This window comes from Lepisma saccharinum, chromosome 27 (genome assembly GCF_977018435.1).
Source record: "Lepisma saccharinum chromosome 27, izLepSacc3.1, whole genome shotgun sequence".
Classification (NCBI taxonomy): Eukaryota; Metazoa; Arthropoda; class Insecta; order Zygentoma; family Lepismatidae; genus Lepisma; species Lepisma saccharinum.
In genome coordinates, this window is record NC_139255.1 from 29058253 (window position 1) to 29085131 (window position 26879).

Genomic DNA, 26879 nt, shown 5'->3' on the forward strand with positions numbered 1-26879 from the left:
GGCACAATTGAGGAGCGAAAATACTAAAATGGAAGATAATATAAAAATTATCTGAAGTTATCGAAAGACAAAAAGGAGGATTCTTGCACGCCACATTGAAATGAATTGATGTATTTCGCCCAAATGCTATAGGAATATAGCAGCCGTGTAAATTTCTGATGAAAAGCTTTAAATTTACGGCAGTAATTTTAGATTAAATGCTTGCAAATACTCCTTTGCTAAACTACTTTAAATTGTTGTGGCGAAATAAATAATTCCTTACAGTCCTAAAATGGATTCTAGACAAAGTTTTGAACGAAAATCAATAACACGGTAGAGGACGAGGAACAGAGCAAAAATAGTCTTCTTGTGTCCTATCTTCAAAACGTGTCGTCCAATTATGTTCAAATACAGCACTGTTCTTCCATTTTGCGGTATCTACCCGCTACAAGATTATCTTTTTAGTTAACAAGGAAGAAGTGCGAGTTCAGCAACACGTAAAAGTACGAAAAGTTAATAAATTATTGCAAATGAAGTACTATGACGATTTATCCGCAATCGCTCTGTGACAGAAACACAGGTAGGCAAACCCGTAAGACCCCAATAAATAGGTTGACCATACATCCAGTTTGGACCGGGACAGTCCCATTTCAGAGGCGTGTCCCGGTCGTCCCGTTGATGTTATTAACAGGTCAATATTTGTCCCGTTTTATAAAAGTCTAGAAGTTAGATTGAAAATAAAGTCTAAATTTGAAACATTTCATTCTTAAAAAAAAAATGTTAATGCAATTTTTAAACCAGCGTCATGGTAAAACAGTTGAACTATGGTTTAAACACTTCACCTATCTTCTATATATATAAAAATGGATGTGTGGGTGTGTGTGTGTGGGTGTGTATGTATGTTTGTTCCGGCATAACTCTCGAACGCCTGGAGCAATTTCAAACAAACTTGGTACACGTATCACTTGCAATCTGGAAACAATACTTTTGGGGTAAGACACCCCTGGCACCCCTAGGGGTGGGGTGGGAAGGAGTGACATGTAAAAATAATACAAAACGACCGATATTAAATTCCGCACAAACAGACATCCGTGACTCTATGCAATCCGCCCAACAATAGTGTTTCTCGGGTTGTCTAACATTCAGGCTGTGTTACGAATGGAATCCATAGTTTTCGTGACACTCCCAATGCGGTTCAACTCCAAGTTCATCACCTATCGGCATGGGAGGGGAGGGTGAGAGGGGGTGAAAAATAAGACGCCACAAATGACCTAGATTAGTGTCGAATTCATAGATTTCGGAGTCGCTAAGCTAACTGGTGACATTCACGATAGCATTTAAAATTAGTTACATTTTACACTATACAGGGTGGCTCAAAAAGTCACTTAACACCCTCGGTACAAGGCCACTGCAGCGCGCAACGTGGAAATGGTGATGGCCAATCGTTGCCAGGCCAAGGGGGAACCACATTGACACCACCCGCTCGGTCGGCGGCCATCTTGAATTCAACTTCAGAATTTCAAATGGGAAGGGGGGTGATATGATATATCAAATCAGGCTAGAATTTCACGAGAAATGCAATTGTGAAGGTTTTTTCGACGTATCTTTAACCAGTAAAAAGTTATGACTGAATTCTTGTACCAATTTGCTCCTTTTCGAGGTGTTAGAAAAACGCCTTAAAATTTGTTTAGCGCATTGGTAATGCATCGAGATCAAAGTGACGTCTAGGGAGAGAAGTTCGCATGCCATTGAACACGATTTTAATCGGATACATCCATGAAGAGCTGTGCATTATGAATGGTTGTCGCGAACAATTACAGTGTCACGCTTCCATTAAATGAAAAGTCCTTCACAGTGACAAGGCTAATGTTTATGTTCATAAGGAAGTTCATAAACAGAATATTCTATGCTTTTTATCTGATAACCCATTTTTTCGACAGATCAAAGCTGAATGGTTAGTGCTGGTAAGTTAATAGTGTGGCGTGCTGTGGGGAACACGATTGGTTAGTCAATTTTCCATCAAGGGAACCTTAAATGCTTAGGGCTACTTGGATTTGTTAAATAAACAGTTTTTTTCATCCTTGCTTATGGAAGAAGGCACTTTTTACAGAGTTTTTTTCAATAGGGAGTAACACCAGAACACTATGGGAACGTTGTGAAGCAGTTTCTGTCCAAAGTTAGTTATCAGATGACAAGGGTCGCATATCCGATTAAAATTGTGTGCAATGGCATGCGAACTTCTCTCCCTAGATATCACTTTGATCTCGATGCATTACCGATGCGCTAAACTAATTTTAAGGCATTTTTCTAACACCTCGAAAAGGAGCATATTGGTACAAGAATTCAGTCATAACTTTATACTGGTTAAAGATACGTCGAAAAAACCTTCACCATTGCGTTTCTCGTGAAATTCTACCCTGATTTGATATATCATATCACCCCCTTCCCATTTAAAATTCTTAAGTTGAATTCAAGATGGCGGACATCAAGATGGCCGCCGACCGTGCGGGTGGCGTCAATGTGGTTTCACCTTGGCCTGATAACGATTGGTCATCACCATTTCCATGTTGCGTGCTGCAGTGGACTTGTATCAGGGGTGTTAAGTGACTTTTTGAGCCACCCTGTAGTTAGAATTCATTATTTTCCTGTCTAATACAAGATTGGGATAAATAAATACCCGGGAAAATCCGGGCAATCAGCTAGTATTTCATAACAATCAAAATGTTTGATTGGCGTCGAGAACGTTCTAGCAGACAGTACTTCACTGGTTGTATTGTTTGGTGTGTTCCGTTATTTGTAGAGCAGTGAATAAGCATGGTCTAGAAGCATCCATGTAGTTTCAGTACAGTCATAGAATAATGCTGTTCCCAAGAATGGTTATTCTGATAAATACTTGAGTGTAGGACTAACATCAAAGGTTAATCGTAAGAGAACAGAAACACTATGTAAGCCATACCGAGATTGTAATAACAGGGTGGCCACTTTAGGACTATGATAAAATTCAAGTATAATTCATGGATTTCAAGGTGAACTTTCCAAAAATTCAAGGCTACAAGCAGATGTTTTCTCTATTTGAACCTTACATAATATTGTCTCTCACCACCCTCACACATACAAAATATATTAACAATATAAAGGGTCTGTGTGACTCCAATGAATCAAAAAATTCTAATTCAATACAATTAAACAGTATATATATTTAATATATTAAATTTAAGGTGCGGAATTTACATTTGCTATTTCACATTTTCAGACTAGAAATAAGTACATCTATAGACGGTGTTAAAGGCGGAGCTACTGCGGAGCATGCGCACTCGTCTGGTCCCCCTCGAACATCCGGTTACGCTTACGATGCTATAGACGTTAATATGAAAGGGCAAAGTGGAGATTCTTTTACAAGGAAATAGGGTGGCAGCTGTGTAGCATATGGTTGCACAGTTCGATCGGGAACAAATTTATTGAGTCAAGTATCTCTTCGTAGGTTTCCGAAGGACGTAGAGAGACGAAACCTGTTGATACAAGCAGAACGAGAAAGGATTGGTACCCGGAAAGGACGACTTGCATTTTGTTGCAAGCATGTTGATCGTTTATCTGCGTATTGTGTTGTGGTGAAAAGCATGCGTCTTAGTGAGGTTTCAAACCGAAGCGACACGCGACAGCAGTGGTTCATACCGTAGTGACAAGCGACACAGGCCCATTTAGTCTATAAATAAGCATTTACCGCTAATGGGAAATCAAGTCTCAGGCGGCACAATACACGTCATTGGGAATCTGCGCGAACGTGCAGCTTGTCGTGTCGCTTCGGTTCGAAAAATGTCATCGATCACTGAGGTTTCACTTTTAAGTGGCACAGAGATTACACACCGAAGCGACAAGCAACGTCCATGGACGTCCGCAGGATTTTTTTAAGGGAGGGGCAAGGAAGGAATTTTTTTCCAGGGGGGCGAACAAGGCACATTTTCTCCAAAAATAGTGTTGTTCCCTAAAAAAACATTCCTTAAATTTGAATTTATGATGTTCATGCAATAATTAACACATTATTGTGTCTAAAATGAAATTATATGTGTGAAATGCATAATTATTGTTTGACTTTCGTTTTCCAGGGGGGGCGCAGCCACCCTTCCGGACGCCAATGGCAACGGCCACTTTACTCTAAAAGAAACAATTCACCTCGCATACGAGTACAACAGACCGAGGCGACACGATGCATGGTACTGAGAAAACAGTCCAGTCCAAACAACATGTGCATTTTCTCGTGGCGAATTGGTTCGAAAGGAAGCTTTCAGACTGCAGGGATACGTGTATCTTGGAAACCAACATTCAAAAATAAACAACACCTTCCGAATTAAAGGGACACGACAAATTGCAGGTGTCGCTTGTCGCTTTCATGTCGCTCGGACTGGGCCGTTTTATCAGTACCGTGCATTGTGTTGCCAAGGCCTGTTATTTGCGCAAGCGTGACTGATAAATGGTTTGCTTTAGATCGAATGCTTCTGTGCGAAACCCCGATATCGCTTGTCGCTTCAGTCTGAAAACTCCCTTGTTGCTTGAAGTAAATTCGTGTAAGTGAAAGTGGCATGCCATATCATAGGTTTGCTCTAAATCCCTCAGGCGGAAAGGCGACGTTGAAAGCACATATATTTACTAAACCTGCCGCAAAATTAGTTTGGTATTGAGAGCTGAAGGAACACGCGTCACGGTGTTGCCATATCATGCGGTACGGTACGCAGTGCAGCCTTCTGACGCTGTGTCGAGGAAAACGTGTTATGAAAAAGAACAACAATGATGAAATGTGTTATTGTTTTTCGAGGAAAACTGAATAACAATGATGACAACAATGACGAATGTGCTATTATTGTCTCTCTTCATTTCCGTCTCCCTTACAACATGAACGAATTAATGAAACGAGCATTGTTGACAGGTTACCTTTTCAATCCGTTCTGAAAATATTGAATATATATACACTTGAAATAACCATTTCTTTCCGAAGTCGCCGTTAAAGTCTGCCCATCTTTCAATTATACCTCAACTGAATTGCACAAAGTCCAGTTGGTGAGGCGTCTGACTTTTACGCGGGGGACCCGCGGTGGTTTGGGGAACTCTTTCAAATATCCTTAGCAGGCCTCCCCGATGGCGTAGTGGTAACGTCGTCGCCTTGTAATCAAGGGGTCCGTGGTTCGATACCCGGTGGAGGCAAATGGCACAGTGGTTCGGATCCCACTTTAAACTGTAACGTAGCCTTCCCGTGCATAAAGTGGACTTAAAACAACAAATGAATGAATGAATGAATCAATCAAATATCCCTAGAGGCTCCAGAGTCGACTCAGCCCAAATGAGTACCTGGGGCAAACCTGTTTTTAAAGCGGTTGGTGAACCACATCACCTCCATAATATGATCGAGGTCGAGAATGTGTGGAGCCCTACCTCCACATCCCCATATGCCTCCATACTTTATTTTGCGTCCATTATTTGTTTTTGTATGAGAATCCCAGAGATTTTATGACTGTCCTTAAAGATGTTTTCCCACATTGAAAAACTCCCGAATCTTTCAACGAAACGCGCAGTTTCCCTACAGTGGGATGAACTTTCCTCCTATAATAAGAGTAAATATGGCGACGAATAGCGTCTTGCTGAAAGGTATCTAAATTTATTACGCGTTTACTGATATTCCTCTTCTTTCCTGGGGTTTCCAGTTTTGAAGCCTCGCATTGATTTATTTCTACTACATTATATTCTTCTTTCCCCATGGTAACAATAGTGTTCTTAGACACGCTGACAGCGGCAGCAGTCCTGTCCAGAACTTTATTTACAGAAATGATTGGACCCCCATTGTTTCTCTCTTGCTCATAATATTTGCGCACAGAACAAACGTTTTCCCGCGTTTGGCCTTTGAGAGGAATTCCTCGAGTATTGCCTCCTGTGCTTGACATTCTTCACACAAGCACACGACATACTCAAGCAGAAAATTATGTACAAAAAAATAACACACTAAAACAACACGCTATATACTATGACAGTCAGATTTACCGTCATTATTATTATTATCATTATTATTCATGTATGTAGCGGTAAAAAGACGTGTTGATTCAAAGTGTTGAGTGTTTTAATTTGTAAGATTACATATTTGATTTTTGCCAAGCCGACGGGAGGAACGAGACATTCGCTTGTGTTAAGGGTCACGCTATGCGCCTAAAGCTTAGGAAATTCGACCATAATGACAAACATTTAAATATCTCGGTTTCCAACGGTCAGATTCATGTGAAACTTATAACAGCGCAGCGGCATGTGTGCAAGGACGGATGTGTGGAGTTTCGTCACGATCAAGCGACAATTACGGACGCCAGATCAAATCGGTTCTAATTGATCAGTTTGTGGACAGCGATTGCAATTGAGCTATGGGCGACAGCCAGGCGGAAGCTTAATCCTCACAAGTAAACTTCGGACACGGTCCGTCCTAGTTTGGAGACAATAGAGCGTGGTGGAATAACCTCTCCGGAAGCGTCACTCCAACGTGCGCCTAGCGTCCTTTTTCAAAATCCAAATAAAACGAAGGACATGGTTTTTCGATACACAGTCTTACCGCGATCCTTGTAGCGAGAACAGCTCCGTGCTACCTCTCCATATACAGTTTTGCCGCGATTCTTGGAACGAGAGCACCTTCGTGCTACCTTTCGTGTACAGTGGACTTTGTTGTGTTGTGCGAACACCAGTGTGTGTGATAGGCAGTAAGTCTACACGAGTGCGCCTACCTCAACCGCTGGGGGAAGTTGAAGCGAAACCGTGTTTCCGTGATTACCTTACGCCATTTATAATTTTTGAGAAACGAGGAACACCGGAAACTATGGCGGGCTAGAGGAAGAAAAGAGATGGGGGCGTTACGTCGATTCGCCCGATGTCAGAAGAAACTACGCCGATGATGCCTATCCGCCGCCATGGAGAGAGAGAGAACGTCGAACGCCGCCCTATTGATACGCCGACGACGCCTACCATCCGCCACGTTGACGCCACGACGACGCCGACGACGCCTACCATCCGCCACGTTGACGCCCCGACGACGCCTACCAGCCGCGACAGAGACACGTAGAGAGATATGTTGACGCCCCGACGACGCCTACCAGCCGCGACAGAGAGACGTAGAGAGAGATGTTGACGCCCCGACGACGCCTACAACGACCGCTCAGATGCGACGTCTGAACCGCGCCATACCACGGAGATCCACCGATCCCGAGAGGAAGAGGAGCCGGGGAACTAGGTGTTTGAACCCTTTTTGCATCTCCATCGTCGCGACCAAGGAAACCTTTCGCGTGGATACTATGTGTTTTCAATCGCCCATAAAGACGCCAGGATGCAACCCGGAAGCTGAGAAATGGTAAAGTATTCATCTGTGTGAACCTTAACACGTGACGGCCCGATTGATTTAGAGAACGCCCTTGAAATTCGTCGACATTTTGAAAACGCCCACTCAACTCGAACTTCATACCAAACTCCCGTCGCGCTTGTCATTTGTAATCTATTCGTCTCAGGTCAATTTTTCTTATTCCTTGTGATATTTTTTTATGATCTTAAATTCATTGTTGTTTGTGCTCCTTTGTATTTGTTTAAAGTGCGTACTATTAGAGTAAAGCGCCGCCCGCTTAATCGCATATTCTACTTGAGGTTTGTTCATTTTTATGTGTCAGCGCTGTGTCGCTGCTAGCTATGTCAGGTCGCATATGTGATTATTGGTTAAAGTATTTGCCTGGTAATGTGAATTGCTCGTCGCGTCGAAGTGTTTATAAGTCCCGCCTGCTAGAGAGTATATGTTTGCGTCACTCAACGGAGGTTATTTGTTATGTTTGGAACCACGTGAGGTCTTGTAAAAGGAAAACGTCCGCCCACGTGAATGTAATTGCCGTTGGGACGCCTTTGTTTATACTGGTCAAGTAATGTATTGTCACCGCGCCGACTAGTTTCTTTTTTAAAAACAAAAGGTGAACTTAAGTAAGGGCTGGCTAGGATTTAAGTAGCACTGGAGCAAAATCACAAATGACCTGATTAGACAAAAAGTAAGATAAAATTAATTGAGAATGCAATAATTAGGGCTTGTCGTCATAAAACCTGTACATGTCATGTATAATTTCTTGTGTCGATGACCCCATGAGGATTGAATCTGAGAGAGAATGTGAGAGTGCAAGTGTGGGGACCTGTAATAATTCCATTTTTTGTTGGTTATGAATAGAATATACTTTTTATTTTCATGTTAATTTTGGGCTATATCATTTTCGTATGCATGTCGCTACCCGTGATTTTCAGGTATGCAGCTAGCCGCTTCCCGGCTACAGGTAAAGAGGTGGTAATTTGAAAGTACATATGTCTTTGTTTTTATTCGATACGGCTTATTACTATGCACTGTTGGTCACCGGTTCCTACACACGAACTTAACCTGGACCGTAACGCTATTTCGCTTGTCCGAGGGAGATTTTGCCGCCTCTATCTAGGTAGTGGTAGCATTTGTTTTCCCGGGCAAGGGAGGGCGTAACATACAATACAACAAATAATACTTTAAATTCAGTAAACACTAAACAAACGGACCGGTTAAAATATCACAGCAACGCAACAAACAACACGTCCTGTCCCAACAACATGAAAACTGATCTCAAGAACAATCGCCCGATAAGCGGCAACACCGTGATAAACGTTTTCTGTTGCTAGGTAACCAGAGCTTGGGTGAAGCACTGGGACGATTTTGATTGGTTCGCATGCCAGCAACCCACCCTGCCGCAGTAAAGTAGACACGCTTTCTCCACGTGCTTCTCAGCGTCAATACCAAACTAATTTTGCGGCAGGTATATATAGCATTTGTTATGTGTCATTACTTCTGCAAATTTGTTGGCAAAGATTCACTTAAGCATACTTTATAATATAATAATATCACTAGTATTATAGAATTATCTTTCCCTCACTTTTCCATTTACAAAATAATTGAATAGCTAAACGTTCGTCGTGCGTGTACATTTGATACGTGTATGTACGTAGTGTGCTATACAACTGGCGGCCACAAAGACACGTCATATTTTAATAATTTGCTCTGCAGTTGATCATCCGACGGATTCTAGACGTCCACTCCTTCATAGTAGAACTTTAACGAATACCTTTCTTGACTATCGTCGCACAACTGATGAAAACAAGCGCTTATCTGCACTGGCAACAACGGGGACTGGCCTAAACCGGAAGTTCCGGGGGGACCGGGCAAGACCTTACCAATGTTTATGTTTACATTTTTAACACGGTCTATAAACACAAGTCACAAATGTTACGAGATATACTAATCTACGAAAAACTGTTAATTGTATAAGAATTTCAAACTCGAATTTTAACTAATCAATGTATGTTATCTTGTAATAATCTTCCGTCTGTCAGATAGACTGTTCTGCAAAGGACACTAACAAAAAAATGGATTGAGAGAATTCTGTTCTATTTTCCACGCAACTTTCTTTTCCTTCCTAGATAAAAATAGAAACTAAACTGTTAAAACCTACCTCAGGGCTTTATAAATATGTATTAATTCAATGGTATTTTGATTAATAAAAGTTACAATTTTTCACGTCTATGGAGAAAAATTCACACAGAATTCACATACAATTCCCGGATCCAATAATTCACGCATAATTCCCGGAATTCAATAAATTCCCGGTGAGTATCTACCCTGAATAATAATTACATATTTATTGCATTCATGTGTATGGTGTATCATTCGTGTGGTCCATACTTTACTGAATAATAATATAATAATATAATTAGGGCTAACCGATTTTTAAGGAGGGGGAGGTAAACTGACCTACTTGGATGTCACGTTTTCGAACAAAAATATTATGGTCACCCTATCAATAAACCCACGTGTACTTTTGCGACAATATTCAATATTCGGGAGGAATGCATCAGATATCAGGCAGAGTGTGTCATGAGGCACATTCATACTTGTCTTCCCCGAAATACCAACCAATGCTTCGATACGTCTGGTAACGGGCTTGCTATGATACATACGAAACTCTTACTACATTTTACAATGTATTACATATTCATTTTTCAACATTTGAAGTTTGCGATGAAACACGATGTGTCGACAATGTCTCACCTGTGCATTATGTGACACTTTAAAGAATAAAATTCCTGAAGATTTTTTTACAACTTTCATACTCTTTGTAGTAAAATGTACTGGAACACTAATGCTCTGAATATCAGCTATTAGTTTGTGGTCCTGCTACTGTGATTAAAAATTTTGGTTTCTAACAATGGATGTGAGAACACCAATTTGTTTTTGTTTTTTAAACGTTCGTGGTTAGCAGAATTCGCATGAACATTTACTGCAGCAATATCCTCGAACTTTACCGAAAATTCTTGGCGACAGTCAATACATTCCGCTTCCAATTCGCTCCTCTTCTGTAAAACTTCTTGACTTTTTCATTACTTTTTAGCATTCTTTCCTTTTTCTTGCCCCCTCTCTTTCTTAACATTTACTTAATTGCCCCCCTACTTAGGTATAGTTGCAAAAATTCAATGAAAAACCCTACAACAAGACTGGTTAAGATGAAAACTGAAGCTGTACTTTAACAAGAGATTTAGATTTGCACATGTAAAATTAATGTCTCAAACTTCATCCTGGATGGAGAATGGCCACATTACTTTACTTAATATTTTTACAAAACTTCACGCATACAAGAATGTAATTCTTAAGACCAAAGGGAACGAATCTTAACCACAACCCAAAACAATTATAGATTTCAAAATATTCAATTTTATCAAATAAAAAGGACGTTAAAAACTGTACTTACGTATGCGAGTATGTTGTTCCTATTTTCCTTTCTTTAGAACTACGCACAAAATGCTATTCAATTTTATCAAATCCCAGTACAGGTATATAACAAGATAAGTTCACTATACTGAAAAAAAAAATAGCAAAAATTCTTGACCAAAAGCATTAAGTGCTTAACTTACTAACGCTCTAGCCTTCTTAAACCAGAAGGTTTATGGCTGCAGCAACACAAGCCTTCCATGTGTTCCTATCATGGGCAAGATCAATCCAATCTTTTCCATCCTTATCGATTTCCTTTAGGTCCATCTCAACGTTATCCCTACATCTTCGTCTTGGTCTTCCTACAGGTCTCTTACCATCAGGTTTCCCAACAAGAATCCTGTAAACTCCTTTTTCCTCTCAGATCCGTGCCACATGGCCAGCCCACCTAAGTCTTGTTGATTTAATTATTCTTCCATATCAACCACCACAATATTCCTATCAAGGACTGCTTCCAGTTAGCGATCATCCATCTCTTACCCCAACCAGCCAGCACCTTTGTTGTATGGTTGGGGTAAGAGATGGAGATGCACCCAGTAACTTCCCCACCTCATCAGATGCTCCCTCCCAACCCAGCCCACCCCACAACCCTACCAACCCATCCCACCAACTCATAGTTTTCGACGAGCCTGGTGAAGAAACAGTGTTTTTTCAGTTTTATGCACCACTTCCTCTTCGATCGGGACCTGACAACCCTGCTGGGCTCCAACTTCTGGTTCTGTCTCTTTCTTCTTACTCTGAAGATACTACGATTAAACTGGCGAAAATTCGAATTTTTTCCACTGTCTGGTGAGCGTTTCCTTTCTTCTTCTTTGATTCTTATTTAGCCCTTTTGGCCCTACTTGCTTTTATCCATACATATATCTATATATACACACATACACACACACACACACACACACACACAATCACACACAAATGATGATTGAATTGATATGGAGAGTAAAGGTATGCAGCTTCTGCACCATAAATCTCTTGGACACACCTGCCACTTGTGTCTCACACCAAAACACTCATTCTTTTTCTCTGGATAACCTTTGTAGTTTCACCAAAATTGACTGATATCTACAAAATCATATCTACATTATTCTATAAATTATTTCTTTAATTTGATTTAAATCAGTAATTTCTTTTTAAAAATCGCCTGATCTAAATTAATACACCTTGAGTGTAGCCCTACTTCAAATAATAAATAATAATAGTAACATCAAGAACTTTCAATTAGTACACACAAGGCAGCCAATGTGTCTACAATATTGTGAAAACGAAATTCACTGACTTTTTTCAGATTTTTCATACCAAGAACCAAAATTTTCCAGACCAAACCATTAGGCCAATTAGTGTACATGTCTGGAAGAAGGTAACTATATTTCAGCTAAATGCATGCTTGGAATCTCGCTAAACCCAATATTGGAATATCTACTTCATATGTAAAGGTAATAACGAGAAGGGAAACTCAACAGCAATTTACTTTGGATATCGATTGATTGATTTAGTTTATTTTACTTCGTGTTTTGTGCTTCTTGGCTAATTTGTGAAGATGGGGATCAGTGATGAAATTGATAAATGGACATTCACAAACAACCAAAACCGAGCGGGATTCGAACCCGGGACCCTTGGCATTGCAGCGCGATGTGCTAACCACTCGGCCACAGGGTCCGACTTTACTTTGGATATGAGGGAAGAAATTGTTTCCGTTTTCATCTCCCTAAGCTCCTGCCAAAACTTGATGCAGTATCTCTGCTCCACATGTTCCGTCATCTTAGCGAACAAGGAAATGCAACATTACACAGAAACACTACCTCACTTGGCAGCTGCCTCAGATAGACTGACAGGTCCAACACACCCAGCGCAACACCTGTGCACATGCATAAAGGTCCCCATCACCTCTGTGTAGAGTGTAGCCAACCTACCATAGATATTTTCAGCAGGAGAAGAAATGGTCGGATGCCTTTTAGACAGGCCACGTAAACAGTACAATATTTTAAGAATAGAATATAATGGAGTCAACATGCATGGTCAAGTAGCTAGTGTATCATGTTACGAAGTCAGTGGTCCTTGGTACAAGTTCTGGATAATGCATGTTTGTCAAAATATTTAAGTCCACTTTTTTCTGTGTTCCAAATCACTGTACACTGTGCCTCTCTAAAGGTTGAAACAAGAGACCCTTGATTACAAGGGAACTGAGTTACCACTGTGTTAAAAAATGGCAAATTGTTACAACCAACATGCAAAAATTGTACAAGAAAAAAGCAAAACAGGAATTACGGTTCTATGCCTTACTTTTGTAGAAACTGATGTCAATTCAGCTAAATAAAAACCAATATACAAAACAGAAAAATCAGAATAAGTACAGAATAGTGCAAAAGAATGTTGGAAAAGTACATTGGTATTCCAGCATTTTAAAAGAAATAACCGACATAAAATTTAATGTACTTACCCATCAGCAGGTCCCTTATCTCTCCGAACTTGCCTCCACTATATGCTGGATCTTGAAGAATAATCTGAATAACAGCTGGTAGGCTAACATAGCCAATCATACTATTTAGCAAGTGGTGAGTAAGCTCTTTAAATGCTGAAAGAAAGAAAAACAAATTTTAAACATTTTTAAATAAGTGTAAAGGAGTATACTAACAATGATAACAATCAATTTTGGCATAAGGAATCTAGCTTTAGTGTAGAATCGTGGTAAAATTTGTTACATATGTGATGACTAACTAACCAACTAACTCTTTAGCCTTCTTAAACCCGAAGGTTTATGGCTGCAACAACACAAGCCTTCCGTCTGTCCCTATCCTGGGCAAGATCAATCCAATCGTTTGCATCCTTATCGATTTCCTTTAGGTCCATCTCAACATTATCCCTACATCTTCGTCTTGGCCTTCCTACAGGTCTCTTACCATCAGGTTTCCCAGCAAGAATCCTGTAAACTCCTCTTTCCTCTCCCAGTTGTGCCACATGTCCTGCCCACCTAAGTCTTCTTGATTAAGTTATTTTAATAATATCTGGACATGAATACAAATTGTGTAACCTTCTCCACTCACCTGTCTCCTCATCTCATTTAGGTACAAATGTTGTGATGACACACAGTGAAATGATAAAGTCTTCAAATACATGGAAAAGGTAGAAGTTAGATCTGAGCATAAACTGATCCATCAGTAATGGCTAATGTCACTGATATCAATGTTGAAAAGTATTGGGAGGATTTAGAGAAAAGTATATATAAAAAGCCTCTGATACTTTTCAACATTGATATCAGTGCACTTCACAGCTTTCAAAAACATGAAAAATAAGTATTATAATGTGTTTTTCACATTCCGTGTTTGCATCACAAATTAAGTATGCATGCCTCTAGGGATCAGTATTAGAGTACAGGGTGGCGCAAAAGTCAGTTTACCCAAAAAGCACATTGATAATAGTATTACGATAGTGTATGTGCTTCTTGTGCTAAGTAATACGAGGGCTGCTGGAAAAGTTTCTGCAATCAATATGAAAAAAGACATGTGAAATTCTGAAAATGGTTTTATTGTTTTTCAAAGTATTCACCCTTAAGATCGAAACACTTTTGTATACGCTCAAACCGATTTTGAAAGCATTTTTTCCACTCTGAAGTTGATACCTCAGAAACTGCTGTTTGGAATGCGTCAACGGCTGCTTCAAGCGACACAAATCGCTCACATCTTATTCTTCATGTGTGGGAACAAAAAGAAGTCATTAGGTGATAAATCAGGTAGGTACGGACAATGAGTCATTAATTCGACATTTTTACTGGACAAAAAATCAACAGTTTGGTGTGCTGAGTGGGAACTGACGTTGTCGTGGTGAAGAATAATGCAACGATTTGGGTTTGTTTTACGCAATTCATTGATGACCTCTGGCAAACAAATTGTTGTATACCACTCAGCATTTACAGTCCTTCCATCTCCTAAAGCTATTGTTGCCACATGTCTGGTATAACCGAAGAAACAAGCAATCATTTGCTTGGCAGCACTCCTCGAACGAACAACTTTTGTTGGTTTCGGCTCAATTTGAAACACACAAACAGTGGATTGCTGTTTAGTTTCGGGTCCGTATGAATAGATCCAAGTTTCGTCCCCTGTAACGATGTAGTACACTAAATTTGACTTGCCTCGGTTGATTTTTTTTTAGCATTTCTTTACACCAATTTACACGAGCCTGTTTTTGAGCTTCGGTCAAGTTGTGTGGGATCCGACTTGAAAGTTTCCGTACGTTCAGATGACCATGCAAAATCGTATGTATTGCTTTCATGGCAATGTTCAAGGATGCCTGAATCTCATGGTATGTCACATGCCAATCTCTCTCAATCATTTCACGCACAGCATCAACATTACTGGCAACAACAGACGTGGATGGACAACCTTCACAAAATTCATCAGTGAGAAATGTGCGACCACGCTATAATTCGGAAAACCAATTGTACACAGTCCTATTGGATGGTGCTTCATCCCCAAAAGCCAAATGAAGTCGCTCGATGCATTGTTTCGGTGTTCAACTACATTTGAAATCATAAAAAATCATTGCCCGAAAGTGTTCACGAGAAATTTCCATTTCTCACACAAAACTACTACTTCAAACTGCTGTGAAAAATAAACGAATAGGCTTAAACAAACATTCAAAGATAATTTAAACATATAACATGTCTATTCTTCCGATTTTTATAATAGCGGAACACTAGCGCCACTGTTGGTGGTAGTTTACAGAAACTTTTCCAGCAGCCCTCTTATTTTCTAGGTACACGGTTGGTAACACTGTCGTGTGACACTGGCAACAGTGCACTCATTATTCTTTTGTAGACAGTTGAGTCTGTGGCTTGTTGTAGTGTGGTTGTTTGTTGTTTTCAACGTGAAGGCACAAGTGGTTCAGATCTAATTTTAAAACTGTAGGTCCAATCCAGATTAGCCTTAGTGTGCATACAGTGGACTTAAAACACCAACTCAACATTAAGTGGGGAAAATAACTCTTGCAACGGCCTTGTGAATCGTCATAATTGTGTCTACTGATCTCATACAAATCCACATGCAAGGAGCTGAATACGCCTGGAGTGATTGTTTGGGGGGGGATTTCTTCGTTTGGTGTCATCGGACCTTATTTCTTACTTTGATGCACAAGTTAATGCGGATCTCAAGATGATACAGGATGTTGTGTTAGTTGAACTTGAAAACAACCCTACTTATTCAGATCACTGTTTTGTATTGCAGCAAGATGGAGCTCCTCCACATTATGGACGTGATGTTCGATTTCTTTTAGAAGACACATTTGAAGAGTGGATAGGACCCCGTGTTACCATCGATTGGCCTGGGCGTTCTTGTGATTTGAAGCCATGCGATTTTGCTTTGTGGGGAATTGTTAAGGATATGGTATACTCATCATCACCGGCAGATTTGGAAGCACTGAAAGACTCAATTATCAATGTGTTTCATGTCATCAACAATGATACAAGTTTACTGCATCATATCTGCAATTCTGTTGTTGATCGTTACACACAATGTATTGCAAACAATGGAGGACACTTTGAACCAAACCACTGTTGTTGTTGAGTTGGTGTTTTAAGTCCACTTTATGCACAGTAAGGCTAATCAGGACTTGACCTACATTTTAAAGTGGGATCCGAACCACTTGTGCCTCCACCGGGTATCGAACCCGTGACCCCTTGATTACAAGGCAACGACGCTAGAACAAAACCACTGAAACTGGAATTTTTGTGTATCTACTTGTATTTTGTACGTATACTTGAATTTTGTGTATAAACTTGAATTTGTGTATGGGTAAACTGACTTTTGTGCCACCCAGTATACTTTGAAAAATATACAAATGTATTGTTATTTGCATAAATTTCAGTATGTTTAGCCTCTAGAAAAGTACCAATATTTTTTATAAAAGTAATGTGAAAACACACTGTAATGCTTCCTTTTCACGTTTTTGAAAGGTGTGAGGTGCATTTCCCTACAATGTGTTGTCACGAAATGATGCGAAATGAACTTCAAAATGCGAAATAAATTCTTAAAAATCAAATTTAGCTTTTATTTACTGATGTGAGTCTGAATTATCCTGTGAGTTATGCAAATCACATAAAATTAATTAATTTTGCTGGAAATATTTGAGAAACAAAAATAGATTCCTTTACACAGGAATAAGCTTAATCCTCTGACAACTACATAAATGTGCTATTACAAGGAAAATGTTTATTTGGTGCAATAAGTATAGTTTTTAAATCAAATTTAGTGTTTCATTCACATTTTAACACCAAAATGCCATTTTATATGCTATTTGAATCCCAAAATTTTTGTACCAAAACCTTGATCTTTTATTCACCATATATATGTGACTCTAATGTTCCCCTTTCCACCCCTCATAGCAGCATAAGTTGAACATTCCTAGAAAGTAGATACCTTAGAACAGGACTGCCATTAGAAAATGCAAGGCCTGTGCGAAATAAATCCACAAGGCCCTAATACTTTGAAAATTAATAATATGCAAACCTTGAATTGCTCATAAAATTCTACACTACCAACATAATTATTTCCCTCTCCTCCAACCTCTCATGCCTTTCGATGGAGAAGTTGTCTTCTATATAAGGGGCCCGAGTTCGGTACCAAGTGGAGGCAAATAAGGGTTCGTAAGCCGCAGGTCCAGTCCCAATTAGCCTATCAACTCAAACGTCCTGTATCATCCGCTTCAGGACAAGGATGTCCTGTGAACCATCAACGAAACTTGGCACCGTGTAGAGGACATAAATACAAACAAATTTTCTTAACTTTTTGCTACTTCAGACCTTGGAATTTTTTACCCCCTGCGTGTAAGTAGCCATGCACTATTGTACTTGACACTGAAATGTTTTCTTTCTGTCAGATATACTATGGAAGCAAGAACCCCTGATTTTAATTCTCTCACTCAATTCATGCATTTATTCTCATCATATTTTATACCCTTGCATTAGAAGCTCATTAAGTTCAATATTTTTTATTTGATTTGCTTTATTTTACTTTGCCTTTTTGTGCCACTTTTGGCTAATTTGCGAAGATGGGGATGAGTAATGATATGATGAAATTGATGAATGGACACACAAACATCCATGCCCAGGCCAGGATTCGAACTCGGGACCCCTGGTGTCATAGCACGATGTGCTAACCATTTCGCCACTGGGGCAGCTAAGTTTTATTTGAAGATAGTCAATATCTGACGGAGATCTTTTCCATTCTGTCCATTGCGTACTAAATATTTTATCATTTACCAGCAGAAGGAAATGCTAGCGGCAATCATGAATGTGATGCATGGATGCAAGCATACAGGATAAAAGTTTTTTTAAATTTATTTATTTAGGGTTTGTAGAGTGAGATCTCAGCGAACAAAACATTATTAAGAAAAATCATTCACATTGATGTCCTCTAGATTCTGTCAAACGTTGGTGACTCACAGAGATACCCTGGGTACATGTGTGTTACTTAAAATTTTTGTCGATGCTCTAAGTGAGGAGATGGTATCCCCTCACCAGCTTGGAGATTTTATGCAAAGCATCCCCTCAGCTACCTCCAAGTTTAAACATCCCCCACCTAACAATTTCCATTTCAAGTGCTGATCTTTACACATTGGATTTTGAAAGTATGAACATGTCCTTCAGAGAACACAGACACAATGAAGAGAAAACGATATAACTTACCTCTCATCTCATAAGAAATTTATCTTTTTTCCTTGGGTATCAAAGTCATCAATCACATCGCCGAAATCAAATTTTTATGTTACATAAGAACTACTGCGTGAAGTTTTGGAAAAATTTCCAGTGGGGAGAGGAATTTCAGAATACTGCTCCTGAAGCATTACATAAATAGTCCACCCAAGCCAAAAATTAGCAACCAGAGGGGGAATGCATAAACCAGAGAGGGATTCCCGATCAGCCCCCCTCCTTTAAATTTCATCCTGGGGTAACATTTTTCTTTAAAAAAAAAGATGTCAGTTCTCAGATACATCTTGATTAATTTCAAATGGGAGATGCTCACTTCAGCACTTGGCTATTAGCTTTTATTATTATAATAATAATTATTATTATTTAACGTAAACTGTGAATGTAATACCTGGATGAAAAAATAAAAGTATCTCCAGATATTTATTTTTATTTTAGCTGCGGATTTACACCAAAAGGAATGTCAACAGGGACAAGTGTCCCTGCAAAGTTCTACCCTCTTGTCATATTTTCTAAGTTTAGCGAATGCAATGGTAGGCGGCGAACCCTCAAATTTTGTGTATCTCAGTTTCCCCACAAAGAACCATGACTGTGCTGTACCCTCTTGAACAATAAAGTTTATAACAGGAATTTCCTTTTGCAAAATCTTTTCGCAGCAGGCGTGCGGTCTGATTACAAACAGAGTTGTATCTCTAATGTATACCTTTTATTTTCTTTCTCCTGTTCTAATATAATAGCATTTTCAAAAGAAATGAATGCGAATAAAAGATGCAATAATATTAATTTATATAAATATTTCAGAAGCAAAGAGGCCCTGTGCGGTGGCATGCATCGCACACTCCTAACAGCGGCCCTGCCTTACAATGACTGTATGCAAAAATACATTACGTTCTAACATGTACGTTAGTTTTCACAGGTTGACAAACTAGGACATCTGTAGAAGGTGGTGAAAATGGAAAATTGAGAATGTTTGAGCTGTCATCACGTACATGGAAATGAAAACTTTAAACCAAAAGAAATTCATGAGGGCTTGATGCAAACTTTAAGACAATTCCATCATATACTATTACTAGATGGTACTGTCAGTTCAAATGTGACAAACAGTCATGCAAAGATGCCCCTGCAAGTGGTCCACCAGTGACAGTGATCACCCAAGAAAACACTGAAAAGAGTCATGACATGATGATGGCAGACAAACCGAGTCACCATCAGATGTTGAGAGGAGTGCATAACATATTAGAGAAACATTTGTGCATCACGAAAGTGTCTGGCTCCTGATCAGAAGTGAAGCAGAGTTACATATTCTTTTACACACATATCGTGTGTATCCACATGACCTTTTATCCAGATGTGTGGTGGTGGACAAAACATGGGTTCACCACTTTGACCAAGAATCCAAACAAAGCTCAATGCAGTGGAAACACACCTATTGCCAACCCCAAAGAAATTTTGTGTTCAATCATCAGCCAGAAAGGTTCTGGCAAAGTTATTCTGGGATGCTAGGAGGATACTGGCCAGTTACTAGGCTGACCTAATGTCAAAATTTGCAAACCACAATCAAGAGCAAGAGGGAATGTTGAGCCGTGAGGTACTGTTGCATCAGCACAACACTCCTGTCCACAGACCAGGTATTACATTGGCTGCTATTCGAGCTGCTGAATTTGAATGGTGGATAAACAGCGGAGTTATAAAGTCACAGTTTCGAAACAAATCATAAGAGAAACGTAAAATTAGTGACTAAATGAGGAGAAACTTGGGAGTAGTATTTATATTTGTATTTTTTGTAAGTTAGCATCGCTTTTCTGTCACTTTTGGCTAATCATGATGATGAGAATGAGTGATAATTAGATTAAACGTATGATATTCAATTTGATGTTATCACGCAGTGTACTCTGGGAAGCAATTGGGCAAACAGATTAGCATATGTTTAAGGAAAGTGAATGAGAAGGAAGCCTTCTTACAGCGAGAAAATTTGATTTAACCACTTTACACATTCTTCACGGTTTCTGTAGCACTTAGGAAAAGGTAAAAAGTATACATTCCTCACATGATCACTATAATCATACGCACAAAGCTTACCTGGCATGTTTTCAATGTGGGATCTGATCTGTTTGCCCGAAATATGAATTGTGAGGGAAATTCTTCACTGAATGTTCACTCACAAAGAGCACCCAAGGCTGGGCCAGGACTTGAACCTGGGAACTGCATTGACAAGATCAAGAATGTGCCACTTAAAATTCTCACCCACCATATGGAAGTAGTGGGATGAAAAGCAGATTCATGTGTGCCCTCACAGGTTTCATGTTGGAAGAGTCCATTGACATAATGTTAGGAAGCATGGCACTGCTGGCCCCCGTGGTGGAGTGGTTAGCACATTGCACAACAATGCCAGGGGTCCCGGGTTCGAATCCCAGCCTGGGCATGGATGTTTGTGAGTGTTCATTCATCAATTTCATCATGTCATCACTCATCACCATCTTCGCAAATTAGCCAAAAGTGGCACAAAAAGGAAAGTAAAATAAAGCAAATCAAGCATCTCTTGACAGACAATTTTAATGATATAATTGTACAGATTAATTTTCCTCATTCCTAACTATGACAGAATGAACAGCAAATAAAACAAGAAGCAGTAAACCTTCAAGAACATTTGCAGCATTAAATATAAAGTAGTGAGAACAAAGTGCTCTGATGAAACAAATGAGATATCTGTCAGGAATCAACACTTATTTATTAACTAATTGATTCATTGATTTGGTGTTTTAAATCCATTTTATGCACATTAAGGCTAATTGGGACTGGATCTACACTTTAAAGTGTGATCTGAACCACTATGTACCTCCACCGGGTATCAAACCTGGGATCCCTTGATTACAAGGCGACAATGCTACCACTACACCATAAGGGAGGCAGTGATTTATTAACTGTTTGTACTTTAAAAATCACAATAACAATCACAGAACTGTATTTTCCAGCAAACAGCACATGGCTTCAAAAATTAAGTATGAAAAGGAAAATATCTTACCTTGAAGGTTCTCAGGCAATATCTGATCCTTAAGATTTCGTTGAGGTTGCATCAAGCACTCGAGCAGTGGAAACCACAGCTGTTCTCTGCCATTTTCATCTAACAATGCAGAGCCTCGTTGACACAGCTGAACAATAACAACAATCAGGGTATTTAACTGAGACCATGTCAGATCCAAATTAACATCTTTCTCCTCTTTTGTGAGCTGTTCTACTACCTGGAATAAAGGAGTGAAATCATAAGAATTAGAGATTTTTTTAAAGACAAGTTCCAGGAATGATACAAGTGCAAATGGTGCTCATAGTGACAATTTTGAGTCTTTTGTCTCATTAAAAGATTGTTTCAAGTTCACTTTATGCACAGAGAGGTTATTTGGGGAATGGGTCTACAATTTAAAGTGGAGTTGGAACCATTATGTGCTTCCATCAGGTATCAAACCCAGGGCCTTTTGATTACAAAGTGATGACGATACCATGACTCCTCTGGCAATCAAACTTCATGTATTTTGGTACATTCTGACTCAGTTGTGCGACAACTATGACTCAATCATCTGCCTGGCCTGTAGTTCTCATAAAAAAATATATAATAAAACTGAGTTATAGTGGAACCACAGGAAAGAAACCTGTGCAGAACATCATCGTGCAGGCAGGTGTGGGAAAGGACAGGAGGAAGGAGCCTTCAACGTGGCTCATGTCAGTGTTGCCCACCCAGAAATGTATTTCTATTTTAGTTATTTTACGTCGCTTTTGTGCCTCTACGGGTAAGTATGACAATATGGATGAATGAAAAACTGATGAAATGGATGAAGTAACACAAACACAGTGAAACGTCCTTGCCTTACTAGGTAGAAACACGGACTTCGTAGCGTGGGCAAATTATTTTATACATGTATGTATGTGTGGGGCACCATTATTACGGGGTAATATGCCTTGTTTACCCGCCTGATAAAAATACATTGTTTCTCCCTTGCTGGAAAAATCTGTGGACGTCCCCCAGTGCACACGCCTATGCCGCCTGCCCCCTGCTCCCGAGAACATTGTTCATCCGCTACTATTAGATCATCGGATTTTGTAGCAGATCTTCTGGTTTCCCAAGGAACAACCTACCGATTTTTTCAAGTCTAACCTGGCAACACTGCCCCGAGCACCGATCATGGCAGAAGATGCGCGAACGTTTTTGACGGAAGGTTTTTTTTCCTTGTGGTCGAGCTATAGTTGTTCTTGATAGATAATAATGAAAAAGACACTGTGATGCATTACTTCCTGTGGCTACCATTTTGGGATCCAACAAGATGTGTTAAGAGAAAATAAGCACAATGGATAGAGACATGCATATTTCTTTTTGACGAAAACATGAAATGCGAAATAACACATTGTAATGTTAATTTTTCATGTTTGTGAAAAGTGTGAGGTGCATTTTCCTACCCTGTTTTGTCACGAAATAATGCAAAATGAACTGCAAAACGCGAAATAGACTCTTAAACACGAAATTTAGAGTTTATTTACCAACGCGACACTTTCTGAAGTCTGAATTATCCTGTGAGTTATGCAATTCTCGGGAAAATTGTTGCTTAATTCTGCTGTAAATATTTGAGAAGCAAAAATGGATCTCTTATTTTAAATACTGCTTTTTCACCGCTATAACAGCAAAATTTTATTTTAAATTTACTGCTTTTGAACCTGAAATCGACTGTTTTGTACCGAAATTTTGCTTTTTTATTAACCAAAAATATGTGCCTCTAACAATGGACAATCCTAGCATTCCTTGTTATCTGGTCTAGTCCATCATGTATGCAAACATTGTGTGATTAAACTGTTACCCATTTACAAGGAGAGGACATGGCTTGGGAAATTGACTTTGGGACGGAACTTTGTGTAGTGGTAGGGTACCCTACAGATATTGAAATGCCAGCCAAAAGCACTTCAAAGTTTTGAAGGTTTCCATTTGTGCCTCATTAGGCAAAGATATTGTCAGACTTCCAAGTGGCCTTTCGCTCCCCTAACAACATGGAATGACTTGATTTGAGATAATATGTGTTATGCAAATTATATGTATTCCCACCTTAATAACAATAATACACAGAATAGTTTGACTATAATACGAGGCACATGTAAAAAAAAAAGGGCTGATAATTTTTTACTTGGGACTGGCAAAAAATGACGAAGCTGCATGTGCACGGAAGCATGCTTTAGTATTCTGTGCCTGCAACAGAGGTATATTTCCCTGTGTGAAGGTACGTACGTGCGAGTAGCAGGAAGTTGAAACTGCTGCTGTAATAGAAAATCCCACCAAATGCGAGGTGAGGTCGGTGATTAGATTTCTCAATGCAAAAGAACTGAGTGCAGCTGACATCATCGGGAATTGTGTGCCATTTACGGACCAACAGTAATGAACGAAGGAAAGTAAAACAATGGTGCCGTGCTTTTCGAGAAGGACGTTCAAATGTTCATGAGAAAGTGCGATCCAATCGCCATTTCACCATTACTGATCTAGGCAACATTGCTCCGAATTGCAATGGACAATCTGGGGTATCGCAAACCGTGTGTGAGGTGGGAGCCAAAAATGTTGACAAACACTCACAAAGATGAAAGAATGAAATCAGCACGTGATTTTTTTAACCCTCTGGGAGAAGGATAGTGGCTGGAGACGAAACCTGGATATCGTACGTAACTGGTGAGTCAAAGCAGCAATCTATGCAATGGTGTCACCCCAGTTCACCGAAACCAAAGAAATTCAAGCAAACACCATCACATCGCAAAATCATGGCAACCATGTTTTGGGACCAAAAAGGTGTAATCCTCGTGGAATTCCTGGAACCGGGATGAACCATCACAGCAGATGTGTATTGCCAAACCCTGTCTAATCTGCGATGTGCCATCCAAAACTGTGAAGACGAAAGTTACGGTCTGGAATTCTGCTTATTCATGCTAATGCCCGTCCACACACAGCTGACCGTACTGTTGCGACAATTCAAAAATTCCGATGGGAATATTTTAATCACGCACCATACAGTCCCGATCTTGCCCCAAGTGATTCCTTTCTGTTCCTTCATCTGAAAAACTGGCTTGCTTCGCAACGTTTCGATGATAGTGAAGTTCTCAAGACATCAGTTCTCGACTGGCTGAGATCCCAGGCGGCAGATTTCTACGCAGAGGGTCTACATAAACTTTTTCCACGGTACCAAAAATGCTTGGAGTGTCATGGTGACTATGTAGAAAAATAGCCAGCACTTGTATAGCATCAAAATAAAAATTCTCGCTTTATTCTATTCTCTGTAATAACCAATCGGCCTTTTTTTTTTACATGCCCCTCGTATGTAATAATTAGGGAAAGGATTTTAAGGTGCAAAATTATGGTCTGGAAAGGGAAAAAAGGTTCTGAAAATGTTTTAAAAAAGGTGCAAAAAAGGTACTGATAAAATGCCTTTATTTAATGCTCTCTTACATATATATATATATATATATATATATATATAATGCGCACACACTGCATAGAGAACTGTGGATCTGCCGAATAGGTTTCGTTGAACTTTGTGTTTTCTCTCGCGGGTTTTTGCTACATTATCTTTAGAACTATTGGGGCTGCAGTGATTATATTATACCATTTCATAGCTCTCGTTCTGCTCTACAAAATGAGACTATAGGATTTCATGTAGCTGCTCAAGAAGAGTGAAAATAGTTTATTTCTCTGTCCACTTTTTTTAACAACACATGAAAGAAAATGAAGGAAAAGGGTGATGAAGCATCAAAGAGGGGGTAAAAAGGGGATAAATGTGCTAATCTCACGAAAAGGTGCAAAAAGGTGCTACAAAGTGTGTGCATTTTTACTTGATTTCATGTTTCTAAAATACATATATGAAACGATCGGTATGAAAACAGCTATATTCTTTGAAATCCATTCCCTAGTAATAATTAATCTTACCCTACTTGACATATCTCCTAAACATGCAATCATATCAAGGATGTCAATTTTATTTACCAATGAATTACACTACATGCTAACCAAATTAGACACAGTAAAATGGCATAACCAAACCAATGTGGTAAATGTTGCTTGATCAAGATTTAAAATTAGAATTCCAACACAAAAAGTCAGATTTGCACTAACCTCAAGGTATATTACACTTATTCTTTAATAAGTTACTTTACATATTTACTGTATATTTCATTATAATTAAAAGTTATTAAAAATAAATTGTAATGTTGATTTCTAATAAAATAAGAAGAAAGATCATAAAATCGTTACTCACATGGTTAACTTTTGCTTGAAGCTTCTCCAGCATTAAATTGAAAGCACCTTGTATGTCTCCTGCCTTTTCAAGTAAGTACGCAATAGCTTCCATCTGTTCATAGTGCTTGGTAATCTGAAAGTAAAATATAATGCTAGGTAGTGAGGTAAAGTCAAAACAGACATGCCTGAATGTACAGCTTACATAAACTTGTTACATATAAATAGTATAAAACACTCACATTATTTCAAGTTAATGAAATTATAAATGGTAAACCTTCCATGAAGATTCTGAATGCAGTGGCATGCCCAAGGGCAAGGTTGATACGGATCATATCCCCCCCCCCCCCCCTCACCTTTGGTCTATTATCCAATATATATATATATATATATATATATATATATATATATATATATATACAGGAATAGGGTTAGAAATGGTGCCAGAAGGGCGGATAAATACAAATAATGAAGGAGACAGTAAACACTTACCACACGAATAGAAATAATTCAATATTTCGCGATCTGAGTCGCATTTTCAAGACGGTAGATAAAAGATCGACGACACTTTGAGTAGTACTCAAAGTGTCGTCGATCTTTTATCTACCGTCTTGAAAATGCGACTCAGATCGCGAAATATTGAATTATTTCTATTCGTGTGGTAAGTGTTTACTGTCTCCTTCATTATTTGTATATATATATATATATATATATATATATATATATATATATATATATATATATATATATATATATATATATATATATATATATAGCCCCAATCCACCACTTACTGACTCGCTGACATAAATGTTCTCCATGAAGGAACAGAGGCGAAAAATGCCATATTACGACCCCCCAGGAAATAGTCCCAAAAGGCTGGGAAAATTCAAAAATCGCTCAATCGGCCCTTTTTTAAGGGTGAAAATGCTCTTTTTTCATGTCCTTAGCAACCGTTGCCACAGGCATTTCTTTTGCACATATTGTTTCCTTCAATTCTTAATTGTTGAGATACATTACATTTCTCACAGATCAATAGCACACATATTAATGAACTCATGGTTTTGAAAAGGTGCCTCAAACAAGGGTGACATCTACATAAGAAGATTCAGTCCAGATAC

The 26879-nt window shown here is 39.1% G+C and overlaps 1 protein-coding gene across 1 annotated transcript in view; it reads right to left on the reverse strand.

Moving 5' to 3' along the window:
* Vps8 (vacuolar protein sorting 8) overlaps positions 1-26879 on the reverse strand; it is a 401212-nt gene that overhangs the window by 266574 nt on the left and 107759 nt on the right. The window contains exons 19-21 of the mRNA XM_083113236.1: positions 25781-25894; positions 21532-21748; positions 13251-13385 (exon numbers count right to left, since the gene is read on the reverse strand). Coding sequence (XP_082969362.1) covers positions 13251-13385; positions 21532-21748; positions 25781-25894 — 466 coding nt within the window. The remainder of the gene's footprint in view (positions 1-13250; positions 13386-21531; positions 21749-25780; positions 25895-26879) is intronic.